Source organism: Rhincodon typus, chromosome 12 (genome assembly GCF_021869965.1).
Source record: "Rhincodon typus isolate 14 chromosome 12, sRhiTyp1.1, whole genome shotgun sequence".
In the NCBI taxonomy this organism is placed as follows: domain Eukaryota; kingdom Metazoa; phylum Chordata; class Chondrichthyes; order Orectolobiformes; family Rhincodontidae; genus Rhincodon; species Rhincodon typus.
Genome location: NC_063343.1, coordinates 59,140,945 through 59,158,652, shown reverse-complemented (window position 1 = coordinate 59,158,652; position 17,708 = coordinate 59,140,945). Strand labels below are relative to the sequence as shown.

At 39.3% G+C, this 17,708-nt stretch overlaps 1 protein-coding gene across 2 annotated transcripts in view; it reads right to left on the bottom strand.

Annotated features, from left to right (window-relative positions):
* The window catches only part of rbm27 (RNA binding motif protein 27), a 143,201-nt gene that overhangs the window by 115,451 nt on the left and 10,042 nt on the right, over nucleotides 1–17,708 (bottom strand). For both annotated transcript variants that reach the window (XM_048603413.1, XM_048603414.1), the window contains exons 2-5: nucleotides 9,415–9,533; nucleotides 4,457–4,593; nucleotides 2,310–2,404; nucleotides 925–1,127 (exon numbers count right to left, since the gene is read on the bottom strand). In XM_048603413.1, the coding sequence (XP_048459370.1) occupies nucleotides 925–1,127; nucleotides 2,310–2,404; nucleotides 4,457–4,593; nucleotides 9,415–9,533 (554 nt within the window). The remainder of the gene's footprint in view (nucleotides 1–924; nucleotides 1,128–2,309; nucleotides 2,405–4,456; nucleotides 4,594–9,414; nucleotides 9,534–17,708) is intronic.

The following is a 17,708-nucleotide window of genomic DNA, read 5'->3' as shown; positions in this document are numbered from 1 at the left end:
GGGTTATTAGGAAAAAGACAGGAAACTGGAGTTGATGATTATCAGATCAGCCATGATCTCGATGAACAACTGAGCAGATTCAATGGGCTAAATGGCCTACTTCTGCTTCTTTGGCTAATGGTCTTATGGTTTTCTGACACCTATTGGATCGCTTATCTAGAAGGACTCTGACTATAAAAGAAACCCTCATAAAACTCATCAATACCCGTATGCCACTATTTTGAAATTCGACATAAAATGCACACCTTTCACCATGTATCACCCTGTCTTTCACAATTTAATTGTAAAATTTTCCAGATTTAAAATACTCTCATTACTGCTTCAAAGCAATGGCAAGACATTCAACCTTTACGAAAATGAAAAGGCAATTGAAAAGTTGAATGAACAATGATATTTGATCCTATCACAATGCATCATTCACTCTATCGCTCTTCCTTCCACATCAGATCTTTGCACAAAACGATGGACATGGTGAGGTTTTTTGTGCAATTCCAGAGCTTCAGGTCTGTGCGTCTTAGACCATGTTTCTTCAATTACTTTTTTATTTATCCTTCACAGTACCTCCTCTTTTGGCTCTGAATCAATTGTTATTTGATTTTGCTGCTTTGAAACACCTTAAGACACTTTCCTCCGTAAAAAGGTGCTAAATATACAGAAGTTGCTGTTGTCACTAATCCAGATGAAGATCTGTCCAGCACTGAAATGAGGTCAGAGTGGAGGAATATCCATAATTCAGCAGATCATATCGCAGAAAGTCAACTTTCCAATGAATGATTATGTATCAATGCTGACAGTAAACAGATTACTCACCTCCGTACCTTTCCCACACATACCCATAACATAAAATGTAAGATGCTAACCAAGAAGAAGCACCATTAAGAACTGAAGAAAAAACCTACATGTTTCATAAGCACGCTTATTTACCTCTACTTGTGCTGTTGCTGCGCCCAAGATCTCGAGTCCTGTCTCGGCTGCGACTGCGACTTCGACTTGCGCTCTTTGTTGGACTGTGGCTATAGCTTCTGCCCCTACGGCGGTCATACCGCTCTCGATAAAGATCTCTAGGATGAGGATATCTTTCAAAGTCCCTACGTCGTCGTTCTTCACGTTTTTTCTCATCACGAGTTCTGACAAATTGAAAGAACTCATCACACTAGTGTTGCAATAAAGTCTTTCAGATAAAAAATGTTTAAAAAATCCAATCAAGCTTGCATTCAACTGAAGTTAATGACATATGGAGAAATAAAATTCTGCTGTCAGAACTTGAGGAGGTCAAAAGTAACAGGCAGAAACCTCACAGATAACAAATCTGAGAACCGTCATTTCAGTCACATTCATATTTCCACAGGCACAAAAAGATTACGAGGGAATGTATAGTTCAAAGAGCAACATAGGCAGAATGGTTTCAGTTCATGGGAAACACAGTCACCATACTATGGAAAAATAAATTTATCTCTTCAAATGGCTTTCCCTTAAGCCAAGGTTTGGCCAGACCCCTAGCAAATCAAATAATTAGGATAGTGGGCTAAGTTTTGAAATAATGAAGGAAACACTGGGAAGAGGCAAGGCATATTCAGAAGTAGTTTGGCTGAAGACAAAATATGGTTTGCTGTTCACTGACGAAATATTTGATCATTTAAAAACAGTTGTGTAATTGTGCATTCAATATTAAAGGATGCACAAGCATTCAGTATATTGCTAGGCAATATCAGTCTTGAAAAGTATTAAAGGGAGAATAACAATGCAAAAATCTCTCAATCAAAATTCTCCTCTCTCTTTAATTACATTTCCCTCAGGAAAGCTGGAAGGCGCAGCTATCAATATATACAGTTTCAGTGCAATTTCATGTTTAAGACATTAGTTATGGGGGTTAAAAAAATCTTCTATTTGTCATTACAAGAGGAAATTAATCTCCTTAATATACAAAAAGTAAAATCAGAAAAGCACAAATTGAAATTACCATTACCTAGTTATCATGCCGAATAAGTATGTTGTGCTGCAACATGGCAAAACTAATAAATATCCATAATTCGTGAAAATACATAGCAATATAATTTGCAAACAATACCTTTCTGTTGTATAGAGGCTTTAATGGAAATAAATATAAATGGGCATTACTCTTGAGATTCAAGCATTCTCCAAGACAAATCTAAACCTTTTTCTTTTGTTTATTTGAATACTTCCTCTATGTGCAAAAATCAGAAAAAGCACCTGACTGGTGACATTAATCATACCTGACAATTATATGTGTATTGAAAACAGGTTCAAGCCTGAGCTTTTCAGAGACTATTTTGGGTTAAAGCATTTACCTTGTATCGACAGGCCCCAAAACTGGTTTAAAGGGACTATGACTCTTCTTTAACAAAGATTTTCTGCCATCTTGTTCTTCATCATACAAGGGAACCTAAAGTAGCAGTGGAAAAACAAAAAGAATGCTTACTGCAGTTTTACATTCAGAAAATTATCAGATGCTAAATACTAACTGTTCACCTCCAATAGGAATTTATTCATGACAAGTTACCCACAGCAGGTACATTTTTCAAACCTCTCTAGATATTGACCTCTCAGACAGCTGATCCATGCTATCGCAACCCAGCAGGAATTTTAAGTATAAAATGTGACTACTCTATAACCATGGACGTTTATAACTCATTCGAACTTGATATTGTCACCACTTAATCCAGACAAAGAATGGAATTCAAAACATTTCTGGATAATGATTGCACCCCACCCCTGACTTCAATGACATCGTCCAAATGACATCATCTTCATGCACAGTAAAATCAGAAATAATACTAAGAGATATGAAGGAAGTTCTACAGATTATTTGCCAAAGAAACACTGTGATCCATTGGTGCAAAACATCCATACACATTGTGGTTTAAAGGGAATATTATGTGACTGGAGAGTTTGAGCTATAAGGAGAGGCTGGACAGGCTGGGACTTTTCACCCCTAGATTGTAGGAAGTTTAGCGGTGCCCTTACAGACATTTATAAATCATGAGGGGCATAGATAAAGGTGAATAGCCAAGGTCTTTTTCCCCCCCAGAGTAGGGAAGTCCAAAGCTAGATGGCATTGGTTTAAGATGAGAGGGGCAAAATTTTAAAGGGATATGACGGGCAACTTTTTCATGCAGAGGGTAGAGCGTATTTGAATGAGCTGCCAGAGGTTGTGGTAGAGACAAGTACAATTAGAACATTTAAAAGACATTTAGACAGGTACATGAAAAGAAAAGGTTTAGAGGGTTATGGGTCAAACGTAGACAAATGGGACTGATTAAGTTTAGGAAATCTGTTCGCACACATAAGTTAGGCTGAAGAGTCAATTTTCATGCTGCATGACTATGACCTATTTTTTTCAAATTTTCAAAACATATAAGGAGCAAATGGCAAACCTGAAAACTAAAGAACTAAAGATAAACAAAAGCATAATTTTATTTCAAAATAGAACCGGGGTAGGATGAGCCAGAGATTGCTTGGATGACAGGGGCATCCACTCCCGGTGTTGCTGATGGAAGATGGAGAGAGGCCAGCCTTCCTATTGGCTACCAACTTACGTTAAATGGGATTTAACGCAGGATCGTAAATCCAAGGGAGGATTCATTGCTGGCCAGTTAGGTATCTCAGTGACACTCAATGGTGTTGGATCTCCTTCCACAGAAGTGTCTCCAGACTCCACCGTGAGACCCTGTCATCTACATGAAATCCAATGTAACATTTCAAGTCTGTGCACTTCCATTATACAGTCATACAGTTTTTAACAGAACGGAAAGACACACTTTCAAAAGACATGGCCAGCCAAACACCCATCTATTCAAAACACCGCTAAAATATCAACTCCGTTTCTATCACAACAGATGCTGCCAGAATGACTAAAGCTGCTTTCAAGGAGGTTTGATATCTGCTGAATTCAGGCCAGAATTAAATTTCTGTACCATCTCTCTTCTAAATGCTAATTTAGTGTTTGTAAGGATAAATGTTCTGATAATTGAATAGCATCATCTCCATTGTGCCTATGTCACCCTTTATACATTGATAGTTACAAATTTCAAGCCTTTAACTGGATTATTCAGGTGTTGGAGCAGTTAGTAGCAATTAAAGACACTTGTGTGAGAAGCCCACTTGTACTGCATGTGAAATAACTGTACATCCATTTGTTTCATTTTCTATATAGTGGACAGAAGATAATGAAAAAGTGCATATTATGTCTTAAACAAGTACATGCAAAAATTACATGTAGGTTTATCTCAGTTGAAAATATCAGATTCTTCTGCTATTGAAAATTAATGAACCAGAGGTATTTTACAACTATGAGCATCTTTCATGTGACATCCTCTAAATTCCGATACTTAATAAATTCTTGAACTCTGAATTTCTCATTCAAAACTATATTTACTAGGTTGGCCATACTCTACTTCAATGTAAAACTCACACTAAGTAAATACAAGTAACTCACCTCTTTCTTGTCCTCCCTCTCTTGCCATGTAGGTTGCATGTCCTGCTTTATAGTTTCCTGGACAAGCTGTTCTGGTCGTGGCACGTAGTTCTTTGTGCTTAAAGCATCAAAAAGTTTGTCCACAAATCCAACAGTTTCTGTTAAAATAATTACAGATTAATAATGAGTAGTGATGCCATGCAAAGCAACATGTTATACATATTTCAAACAAGTAAATTGCTCACAGTTTAGTAATCGAGTGCACTTTGCAAAGAACATAGGCAATGCTTTCAGACAGGACTTGGTTATTTATATGTAGGAAGATCTCTTCCAAATCAGCAATACTCAGAACTCTCAAAAACAGTCATAAATTGCCCCATAAATGTTCAGGGATATGCAGGTTAGGTAGGTTAGCCAGAGTAAAAACCCCATGCAGGTTAATGGCATGGGTCTGAGTGGGACCCTCTTTGGAAGGTCAGTGCACTGCAGAAATTCTATGGTTCTTTGAAATAGGGAGAGGCAATTGATGCTGCCTGCCAGCAACATCCACATCCCACAAATGAATTAAAAAAAAGGAGATAAACAGATTTTTGATTAATAATGGGTTGAAGGGATATGGAGAGCGGGCAAGTAAGCAGAGTTGTGGCAGAGAAGATCAGTCATGATCATTGGCAGGCTCAAGGGGTTGAATTGCCTACTCCTGCTTCTGCATCTTATGTTCTTATTTATGATACCCAGTATGTCATTAAAATTAAAAATCCAGTTGCATCTTAAATTTCCCAAATTCCCTCTAAATCTCCTGCTCCTGAACTTAAAATTGCTCCTGGTTATTAACCCGCTGAGGGGTTAAGTTTTTCCCTATCTAGCTTGTCTATGACCCTCAGAATTTTGTACACCTCAATCAGATCCCCTTCAGCAATCTCTGCTCTAAAGAAAAACAACCTCAGCCTATCAAATCTCTCTTCACAGCTGAATCACTCCGGCCCAGGCAACATCCTGGTAAATCTGTTCTGCTGTAATCATATTCTTCAAGTGTAATCATATTCTTCCTACAGTGAAATGACCAGAACTGCACACTGTGCTCGTCATTGCCTAACAAACTTATATACAGTTCCATCATAACTTACTTACTCTCATATTCAATGCCTTGACTAATAAAGACAAATACACATATACCTTTTAAACCACATTATCTATCTCCACGTTTGCATAGGTTTCCTCCCACAGTCCAAAGATATGCAGGTCAGTGGTATGGCAATGCTAAATTGCCCATAGAATCCAGGGATGTGCAGGCTTAGTGGATTAGCCATGGGAAATGCAGGGTTACAAGGACAAAGTAGGGGGGTGGGTCTGGGTGGGATCCTCTTTGGATGGTCAGCGTGGACTTGATGGGCCGAATAATGGCCTGCTTCCATACTGTCGGGATTCTATGATTTTATCTGCCCTGCTGCTGTCAAGAGCCAATGGACATACACATCAAGGTCACTCTGATCTTCTGTACTTCTTACGGCCCTATCATTGAACATGCTCTCCACTGCCTTGTTAGTCTTCCCAAAATGCATTACCTCAGTATTCGGGATTAAATTCCATTGCCACCGTTCAGCCCATCTATATCATGCTTAGTCCAAAGATGTCCACTTCACTATTTAACATACCACCTGCAAACTTACTGATCATCCCCGATGTCTAGATCATTAATGAGCACAATGAACAGCAAAGGACCCTGTGGTACACGATTGGACAGAGGTTTTTTGTGACAGGAAGCCTTTCAACCATCACCCTCTGCTTCTTGTCGCTAAGCCAATTTTGGATCAAATTTGCCAAACTGCCCTTGATCTCACAGACTCTTAGCTTTTTAACCAACCTGCAATGCGAGACCTTATCAAAAACTTTATTGAAGTCCGTGTAGGCTACATTAACTTCAATACCCTCAACTACACACCAATCATCACCTCAAAAAATTCAATCAAATTTGTTAGACATGATCTCCCCCTTAGCCATGGTGACCATCCTTGAATGTCCCTTGCCTCTCCAACTGGAGATTAATTCTGTCCCTAATAATTTTTTTCCAATAGTTTCCCCTCCACAAATGTTCAACTCACTAACCCTGTAGTTTCCTGATTTATCCACATCATCCTTTTTGAATAATCATATTACATTTGTTGTCCTCCAGTCCTCTGGCACCCTTCCTTTGGCCACAGAAAATCTGAAAGTTAATGTCAGTGCCCCAGAAATTCCTCCCTTGCCTCCCACGCAGCCTGGATACTCTCATCTAGGCCTAGGAAAGCCTGCTAAAACCACTGATAACTCCTCTCTCCCAATGCTACACAATGTTTTTACAGAAAGACTAATGGTTAAAGCAGAAAGTTCTTGTCAGTTCAGTCATTTCTATTTGACTGCAGTCTGTGGGCACTTCAACAGAATAAAAAACAGAATTCGTGTTAGCAACTTCTGCATTACTGAATTTACACGAGGTGGCATGCAGTGGGAATATCATTAAACTACTAATCCAAAGAACCTGGCTGATGCCCTGAGGACATGAGGTGGAATCTCACCATGGCTGGCAGTGAAGTATGGATTTAATACATATCTGGGATTAAAAACTAGCCTAATAAGATCATGCAACCATATTTGATTCGTCAAGAACATCCATGTGTTTCACAAATATCCTTGAGAAAATGGAGTCTGCTATCCTAACCTGGTCTGGCCTACCTATGACTCCAGATCAACAGCAATGTAGTTCATTCCGAATTGCCCTCTGAGATGCCTGAGCAAGTGACTCAATTTACAGAACAATTAAGGATGGGCAATAAATATTGGTGCAGCCTACAATGTCCACATTCTATGAACAAGTATTAAAGAAGGCAGACTCCAGAAGTTGCTGAGAGTTTCTCAAGTGTATGAAGGTGTTTTCATATTAATGTGAACATCAAAATAAAGAACAGGTCCTCTATTTTAGTGACGTTGGTTGAGGGATAAATTTTGACCAGAATACCAAAGATAACTTTCTTATTCTTCTTCAAATATTGCCATGGTATCTTTTACACATCCCTGAAAGAGTTGACAGGACCTCAGATAAACAGCTCATATGAAAGGCAATACCTCTGACAGAGCGCAACAGTCACAGTGCTACATTGCCATGTCAACCTAGATTTTGTGTTTGTGTCTGGAATGTGACTTAAATTCACAACCTTCTCACTCAGAAGGAGTTCTACTGCTGAGACACAGCTAATCCCTAAAGTAGATTTTGCATACAGAAGTGCAGATCAATTTAAGTACAAGAAAAAATACTAGGGACAACCATAAAAGTGTTCAGAAAAATGAAGAAATGAACAAATGAACAACTATAGAGATAACAGTGTGAAGCTGGAGAAACACAGCAGGTCAGGCAGCATCAGAGGAGCAGGAAAGCTGATGTTTCATGTCGGGACCCTTCTTCAGAAATGGCATTGCAGTGGGGTTATAACTCACTCAGAGATAGTAAGAACTGCCGATGCTGGAGTCAGAGATAACACAGTGTGGAGCTGGAGGAACACAGCAGGTCAGGCAGCAAAGGCAGGAAAGCCGACGTTTCGGGTCAGGACCCCTCCTTCAGAAAATTATTATTGAACAGCTATGCTTTCTTCCGGCAAAGCAAAATATATTTTCTTCATTTGCAGACTCCATGTTCGTCTGCTCTGCTGCATTAGTAAACAAGCGAAAGTTCTAGTACATGCTTGAATGTCACTGCCTTTCTTGTGGCTTGACACTCATGAAGCATGCTGCTTCTTTCAGGATATCATCAACTAAATAAACTGCCATACCATTTGTTTCTAAATTGAGGTTGCATTCAAGTACTTCTTTATTTTAAAGTATTTTGAAACAGCACACACTCTGGGACTACGTATGCAGTGATCCAAGGAGAACAGAGGAAAACAAGGTAGTCCTGTCCATAGGAACCAATTAACTTTGGCTCTCTACTTGATATTGTCAGGCAAACAATGGTAGACCACAAAACAAACTGGTTATTTTTAGATGACAAATTTAATTTGCCAAGGGCTGCATCATTTTATGTATTTAGATTGCAGTCAGCATCTAATCACCTGTCCAATATTCAAGCTGTGTAATTCAAATAAACAAGTCATTATTATATTTTGGCAAACTGGTAGATTTAAAAAGGTGACTCCCAATAACAACCATCTTTGATTTCAATTGCTTTTATAATAATAAAATGTTTTCAGGCTGTAGTTGGGAGGCCAACAGGTATTGAGTTTTTTTTTAAAAAGGTACTGCGCATTAGACTGCTACATGCTAAATATTAACCATGTACTTGAAATGTCTCTGTTGTTATAATATTCAAGTCCAAAACAAGAAGTGTTGGCATACACCTATTCTTTAAAAATCTCAATACTACTGGAATGAACAGTTACAAAATGTGACCGTGAAGGAAAAATAAAACTTACATGGGAGGTTAAAACAGGATTTTCATAATCACAGACTGGCAAATTAGAAACTAAAAATGTTTATTAGCATTAAACAGTTTGTCAGGTGAGGCTGATACTTTCTGGAAAAAGATAAACAAAACTGCCTCCCTAATCATTCAATTAGTAAATATACAGCCCATTGTGGAACTGAATTATACAGATGCTGAAACCATGGTGCGATGTATATTAGTTGATTTCTTCCTCATCAACAATAGAAACACCACAATTAGAAAAAGTAGGGTTTGAGGTGGTGAGGTGGAAAATAATACTCTTTTCCATTGGCTGAGAACATGTATTTCCAATTAGGCAAAAATACCATGAAAAAAACTCAAATATGATGATCTTTCGTTTCCCCCATCTTTTTCGCGTTAATAGTTTATTTAGTGACTGCTGTCTATACTTCTGTGTGATGAATGTTACTTGCGTCAGTATTTGAGAATCCCATATATGCATTAGCCGTTACAAAAAAAAGGCACAAGAAAACTGTAGGAAAAAGAAACAAAGCATAATTCTTACCTTTTTGCAGAAATACGTCCAGTTGATCAACGCACAAAGCCTTCAGCTCTTTTTCTGGCTTGTCTTTCTTAACTAAAGCCACTACATATTTAGCTAAAGCTGATGGGTCAGCATCACAGCTGAAAAATTAAACAACAAAGAAAAATAAAAAAAATTAAAAACTACAAAGAAAGAAAATAATTAAACTACAAAGAAAAATCAAACACTAAATTGATATATCAACCACCTTGATTTGATGGGTGGGTCTTTAAAACATGCAAATAGGCTTCTTTTGTGTAGTAACCATTCTATGACATCATCCACAAAGCACAGATCAATTAGCAGTTCTTTCTGTTGAAAATCACCAACAGGCTAATTCTCACTCCACCCTGGTCAAACCTCTTATTGTTTTTGCAAATAAATGTAACTCCTATACCAGATCGCCATTGGTAAAAGCTGCTCATTTCACCTTCTCCCAGAAATTACATTTATTATCCAATATTTTTCATAATATTAGCACACTACTGTGCTGCATCACAGATTCTACCCTGTCTCAAAAATGTGCCACCAGCAGAAAGGAACTCTCATACACCTCCACTTGATCTACATTAAATCCAGGTTACTTTCTAGCCATCTTAAGCACCTTTCAAGTGAGTATAAAAGACAACACTTCAAGTTTGAAGTGAACGTGCTAACTTTATTTTATTATTTGATAGGATGTGAGCATTATGCTAAAGCCAGCATTTGCCACCCATCCTTAACTGCCCTTGACCACTTCAATGGGCAGTTAAGAATCAATCACATTGGGATCTGAAGTCACATGAAAGAACGATCAGGTAAGGACAGCAGATTTCCCTCCTCAAAAGGGCACAGTAAGCCAGATGACGGAATTGATGATAAAGTTCAATAATGGTGACCGTGAAACTGTAAATTTCAGTTTTTCTTTTAATTCATTGAATTTAAATTCCACCAACTCTGGTTTTAAACCCATGTCCCCTAAAGCCTAGGTCTCCATATTATTGCCCTAGGACATTATCAAACAACCATCTCAGAATTTGAGATAGTAGGAACTGCAGATGCTGGAGAATCCGAGACAACAAGGTGCAGAGCTGGATGAACACAGCAGGCCAAGCAGCATCATAGGAGCAGAAAGGCTGACGTTTCGGGCCTAGACCCTTCATCAGAAATTGTGGTTCTGAAATAAATAGGGAGAGATTGGGAGGCGGATAGAAGACGGATAGAGGAGAGGATAGGTGGAGAGGAATCAGACAGGTCGAAGAGGCGGGGATGGAGCCAGTAAAGATGAGTGTAGGTGGGGAGTTAGGGAGGGGATAGGTCAGTCCAGGGAGGACGGACAGGTCAAGGGGGCGGGATGAGGTTAGTAGGTAGGAGATGGGGGTGCGGCTTGAGGTGGGAGGAGGAACAGGTTAGGGGGGCAGGGACGAGCTGGACTGGTTTTGGGATGCGGTAGGGGGAGGGGAGATTTTGAAGCTTGTGAAATCCACATTGATACCATTGGGCTGCAGGGTTCCCAAGCAGAATATGAGTTGCTGTTCCTGCAACCTTCGGGTGGCATCGTTGTGGCACTGCAGGAGGCCCAGGATGGACATGTCGTCTGAGGAATGGGAGGGGGAGTTGAAATGGTTCGCGACTGGGAGGTGCAGTTGCTTATTGCGAACCGAGCGTAGGTGTTCTGCAAAGCGGTCCCCGAGCCTCCGCTTGGTTTCCCCGATGTAGACGAGGCCACAACAGGTACAGCGGATGCAGTATACCACATTGGCAGATGTGCAGGTGAACATCTGCTTGATGTGGAAAGTCCTCTTGAGGCCTGGGATGGGGGTGAGGGAGGAGGTATGGGGGCAGGTGTAGCACTTCCTGCGGTTGCAGGGAAAAGTGCCGGGTGTGGTGGGGCTGGAAGGGAGGGTGGAGCGGACAAGGGAGTCACGGAGAGAGTGGTCCCTCCGGAACGCAGATAAGGGTGGGGAGGGAAAGATGTCTTTGGTGGTGGGGTCGGATTGCAGATGGCGGAAGTGTCGGAGGATGATGCGTTGGACCCGGAGGTTGGTGGGGTGGTACGTGAGGACGAGGGGAATTCTTTTTTGGTTCTTATTGCGGGGACGGGGTGTGAGGGATGAGTTGCGGGAAATGTGGGAGACATGGTTGAGGGCGTTCTCAACCACTGATGGGGGTTGGGGGGGAAGTTGCGGTCCTTAAATTCCTGTTTTTGCTAAGTCAAAAAAGATTTTTTCTGAGCAAGCCAACATTTATTACCCATTCCTAACTGCACTCGAGAAGGTAATGGTGTGCTAGCTTCTTGAAGAATGTAGTCCATGTCACGTAGATTATCACATAGTCTGCTAAATAGCAAGTTCCAAGATTTTGATCCAGTTAGGATGGAGTGTTACTTGGAGGGGAACTTGCAGGTGGTAATAATCCCCATGTTAACTGCTGTTCTAGTGAAAGAAGTCATGAATTTGAAAGGCATTACCTAGCAGACTTGCGTGACTTAACCATGTCCTATCCTCCTGAAAAACACAATCCTAACATTGGCAAAATAAGTTGAGGAGGGCAATGAAAATTTCTACATGATCATATAATGATTTTTTAAATTCAATTTTAATTCAACAGAATTATCAAAGATTGAACCAAAGCATTTGATGAAATGGTAGTTAAATATCAATAATGTCAGGCTTTAAAAACTTGAAAATTGTAGAGATGAGGAAAAGGCTAAGAAAGGCAGACATTTTCAATGCTCTCTGGCAGAATGGATAAAATGTTGAATATGGATCAAAATGATGTCTTAATTATGTGACTAAACAAATATTATAATAAATATTCCAATCACTTTCAGACATCACAAGAAATATGATTTATTTAAAATGCTAACAAGTAAATGTATGCCTCAATTTGTAATTTAGAAGCTTCCTGACGATTGCATAATTCATTTTGCTGTTTTTACAAGTAGTGTTGATTTCTGCTTTTGATAAAATTGTTGCATAAATGCATACTGTAACAACAGAACATCCCAAAACATGAGAAAACAATACAAGTCAAAAGTCAACATTATCAAGGCCTTTTTTATTATGCTCCCACTCCTGTACAGGTTAAATTCCTTGGGCAAGGGAGTAACTAGCTAAACAAATGAAGAAAACTGAGGGGTAAAGCTTGCCATTAAATCTGAGCACATGGTACATTAGCATGGAGGAGACCATCAAAAATAATATACGATCGTCTCCTTATTCAACACTCAGAAACATCCATTTTCAGTAATCATAACTCTGGGCCATTTTCTCTTCCTCATCTCTGGAACACCAAGGCACTTCCTGAAACTTTATAATCTCCCTAATCCCTACAGTTTCCAATTCAGTCTAGACTTTGAATTTACCCAGTTTGAATATTTGAATTACTTCTTCCTTCAAACACAAAGGTAAATCATTCCTATCTGGTCAACCATTTTCATTTTTGTAAAGTTTTTTATGTTAACATAGGAGGATGGATTGAAAGGATCTTAATTGGAGAGTTAAAACACTGAAAAAAATCAGTCAAATGATTGAATATTGAGAAGGCCTTTAATAGCAGAGGAAAGTTTAAGTTTAAGGAGAGAGGTTCCAATGGTAGAGTTGAAACAGTTGGAGCCTCCATGAACCACAGTTAAGAACAGATTCTTAAAGTTAATAAAGTGTGAACACAGGACTGGAAGACATTTGAGATTTCCAGTATCACTTTCTCGCTTTAAAAAGAGGTCCAATTTAGTTTAACATCCATAATCCTTTTAAATAAAAGGCAATAAAGCATCAGAACTCAGTTCATCTTGGTTCAGTTGATTTATACGGTATTTAAAATACTTTCAGAATGGTTGGTACTGGATATATACATTAGAACACTCACTTCAGGAGAGGTAGTGTCAAGTTAAAACTCCTTGTTACCCAAATATACCCCACTGCTGTTAAAAGTAAACCCAAAAGATAAATTGCTGCAATTTTACACTCTAGGACAGGTTTTATGGCTAAAATATTAACTATTTGTGTCTTCACAACAAACATTGCTTGACTCGTGTTTCTGGTAATGCTCTGTTAAGTGAAGAGCTCAAAAAAAAGCAACAGTCCAATAACCTAAACAATTTGTAGCAAATCAATACTAAAAGGTATAACTTAACAAATTCTCTAAAACAAGTGAATTTCAATGCAAATATCTGCTTACTTCACTGCTCCTAAGCAAATATCATTTATTTTCTTCAAGCTCTTCTATTATTACCGATCCTGAGAAAATAAATTTTGAGTGCCTTAACTACACTGGTAGTTTACTGAAGCTCTGAGGGAGTGCGGTAGTGATGGAGATGCTAAATCTCAGGTGGGACTTCGAATTCCAATTCTCTGTTTATAGGGTTTGTCAAAAAGTAAATCTGTCAACAGTACAGTCCACACTAAATGTAAGTGTGTATTTGCAATTATCCATATTCAACTGTTGGTGAAATACAGTCTTTGCCATATACCACTGATGGCCCTCTGTCTGACAATTTTATGTTCTGCTCAGCGTTGTCTATCATTAAATTTTGCTTTGCAAATCCGGAATTAAATAAAACAGTTGCAAAGTTTTATCCCAGTTATAAAGGCATGGTAGTTTTGCTATGCGCACAAATTTTAAAATGTATTTCAACTCCTCAGATCTTTCAAGTGTCAAGTGTCAATGCAAAATAGTTGAGAATCACAAAGTTTAGCGCCACTACACTTTTACACATGGTAAAACAAAGTCTGTCACACTCGCCCTCGATGAACTGAAATAATACCTTTTTAAACAAGATATTAGCGCAAAGCAAAAAAAAAAAGAGAGAAAAATCAGTCATGAAACAGCTAAAAGAGAGATGGGTAGATGATTAAATCTTTGATTTTTGTTTGTAAGCAAATTTGGCCACCATCCTATTTGTTTCATTAGAATCAAGCAGCACCATGCCAGACTTACAATGCCTCTTATTAATTCAATTGTGTTAAATTTAATTGTCTTAAAACGACTTGCACTGACATCTTTGCAGCAGCAGAACCACAGAATCCCTACAATGTGGAAGCAGACCAGTTGGCCCATCGAGGCCCACACTGACTCTCCAAAGAGCATCCCACCCAGAACCACTCCCCGCCGCCCCATCACCACCACTACCGAGAACCGTGCATTTCCCATTCTAATCCACCTAACTTGTATATCCCTGGACACTTTCAGAAATTTAGCACGCCCAACCCACCTAACCTGCATATCTTTGGACTGTGGGAGAAAATCTGAGGAAACCGACAGACACAGGGAGAATGTGCAAACTCCACACAGTCGCATGAGGTTGCAATTGGACCCGTGTCCCTGGCACTGTGAAGCAGCAGTGCTCACCACTGAGCCATCGTGCACCCAAAAATAACTGTTATTTTTACACAATGGAATTTTCCCGTCCTTATAAACAACAAATACCCTTCCCTACCAAAGAAAAGTTTAAATATTTTAACCAAAAATCAAAATGTAGGTACCTGAAGTAGGTCCATTACATATCTAATGCAAATTTCTGTGTCAGGCCTAATGGCAATCTGCTTGATCTCTTTCAGTTAGCTGCAGTTTAATTTGTGTCATGAAAGGTTCAGTGATACCTAAGGAACCCTGAAACCCAAAACTAAGATGACTTTCTATGGACTTCTGCCTCTCTCAGAGCTCGTGTCCATGTCAAATAAATAATGCATCTTGTACCCAGGTAGAAATTCCAATTAGCAGTCTTCTAAGTCTCCAGCTCCTTTGCATCTTGGAATTAATCAAACTGCTTAAAGCACAAACATATAAAAAACGACATTCCTAACACCTCACTGTTGGACAAGGTGCCTAACCATCTGCATGCAGTCACCACAACTGCTCTAACTATTGCCTACATTTGTGAAAATTTGGCACTTTCCTCATAACAAGTCAACTTCCATCTTGCCTTACAGAGAAAGTTCAAAAACACCTTAAGCTTATACATGTGTTTTTTTTTTTCGATCACCTAACATAAACATCAGTGCAGGAGACTTGACAGTATGTACATGTGTAGTCGGAAATTGACAAGCACATTCAATCCAAGTGTGCAGCTAAAATTAACCTCTGAACAATCTCAAATCTTCACTGAAGGAATGAACAAATAAATGTCAAGGTGAAAGAATGTATTCAGATAATTACCAATTAAACCTTTAAATCTTAAAGAAACACAACCTTACCTTAGGAGAATAAATATTATGTAATATATCACATGACAATTTTTTAAAAATAAAAAATAGTTTTATCCAATTGAATTAGCAAATGTCTTATAACATCACTGATATTATGTGAATAGAATGCTTACATAAATCACATCTTCATCACATGCATGAAAGGTCATACAAAAAGATGCGAGTTTCTCAAATCTCCCCGGAACCAATCATAAGACTCTTACTTCAGAGTCTCCAGCCATATTTATTGAAAGCTTCTTTCCAAGTTTTGTGCAGCCTTTCTTACTGCAGAATCTAACTTTAAATAGTATCTGGCTTTATTAAGTATTGAATTAAATCAACACACAATCACAGAATTGAGACAGGAGAGAATTTCCAATATCCTCGGGAAGAAAACGACACTAAGCGTTACTAAGAAAGACACATTTGAAGAACCTTAGATGCTTTCCTACATTAAAGATGTGATACAAGTTGCATTTTTTATTGAATTAGGTTTTAAATATTTCTTTTAGAATCATAAAGATTCCCATTTCTATTAGAATTTCATTGTGCGTACTCCAGTTTATCTTCAAAAACTTGGGAAAAATCTTGAAAAATTAATATAACCTTATTTGAACAAAATGCAAGTCCATTTCATCCATTTTAAAAGGGCATCAACATAAGATTTCAAAGGAAAAAGATTAACTAAATTATCTTTTTCATTGCTGTAGCCAAAACCACAAATAAAATAAATGGCAAAAATATAGGAACAAATGCTTGAGCGCACTGGAGAGATCCCTTGAAATCTCATACAGCAACTCAAAAGACCTTCTAGAATATTAAAAGCAATTGCTCTGGACTTTACCCTACGCACAGAATAATACAGCATTTTTGCTCACATTCTACAAATAACACCCTGACTTCCAAAAAACTGATTAAATTCTCCATTAAATGGTTGTTACATAAGCTTAGGGCAATGGCTCCCATCCAATGGGTAAAATAAACAATGATAGATTGGGAAAGGCAGAGGTGCAGGAAGATCTGGGTGTCCTCATACACCGGTTGCTGAAAGTATGCGTGGAAGTGCAGTGGGCAGTGAGGACAACAAAAGGAATATTGAGCATCATAGCAAAAGGATGAGTACAGGAGCAGGGATATCTGCTCCTACAGGGCCTCGGGGAGACCACACCTGAGGAATTGTTCACAGTTTTGGTCGCCTTAGCTGAGTCTATTGTGGGGGTGCAATGAAGGTTGACCAGACTGGTTCCTGGGATGGCAGGACTGACATCCAAGATCGGTAAAGATGATATTCACTACAGTTTAGAAGAATAATAGGGGAAATCTGAGATACCAATGAAATTCTAACAGGACTTTGGATCTTTCCCCTCTCGCCGTGAACCTGTGCCCTCTGGTTTTGGAGTCTCCTGCCTGCCTGTGTGTGTGTGCGTGTGCGCGCGCATGCCTGGGGGGGGGAGGGGGGGGGGGGGGGGCAGTGCCTTGGCTGTTTGCCTCATCTGTGCCCCTCATGATGTTGTGGGCCTCTAATGGGTTCAGTCTCCTGGGCTTGGGGGAAGGGTCTGCAGGCTACAGCCTATCAGGCCTCTCCTTGTTTGCTCGGGCCTTCCAGTCTCTGTTGTCAGCATGGACAGGTTAGGCGAAAGGGCCAGTTTCCATGCTGTATCACTCTATGACTAGACAGGGTAAACACAGGCAGAATGCTCCTGATGGCTAAGAAGTCAGAGCCAGGGGTCACAGTCTAAAAATACAGGGTAGGCTATTTAGGACCGAGATGGGAGTCATTCCTTCACCTAGACAGTGGTGAGCCTGTGGAGTTCGCTGCCACAGAAAGCAGTTGAAGCCTAAACATCAAATGCTTTCGAGGAGGAAACAGATTCAGTTCTTGGAACTAAAGGGAGCAAGGAGTATGGGTTGGGGGGTTTAAAAGTGGGAAGTGGGAACAGAGTACTTAGCAGGATGATCGTGTTGAATAGCTGTGCAGGCTCAAAGACCAAACGCTTACTCCTGTTTTCTGCTTCTTTACATTATCAAGCACTTTTCCTTACAGCAAGGGAAACACGTAATCATCAAAGATTTTCTCCTTGCACTCTTCAGGACAATTTGTAATACCAT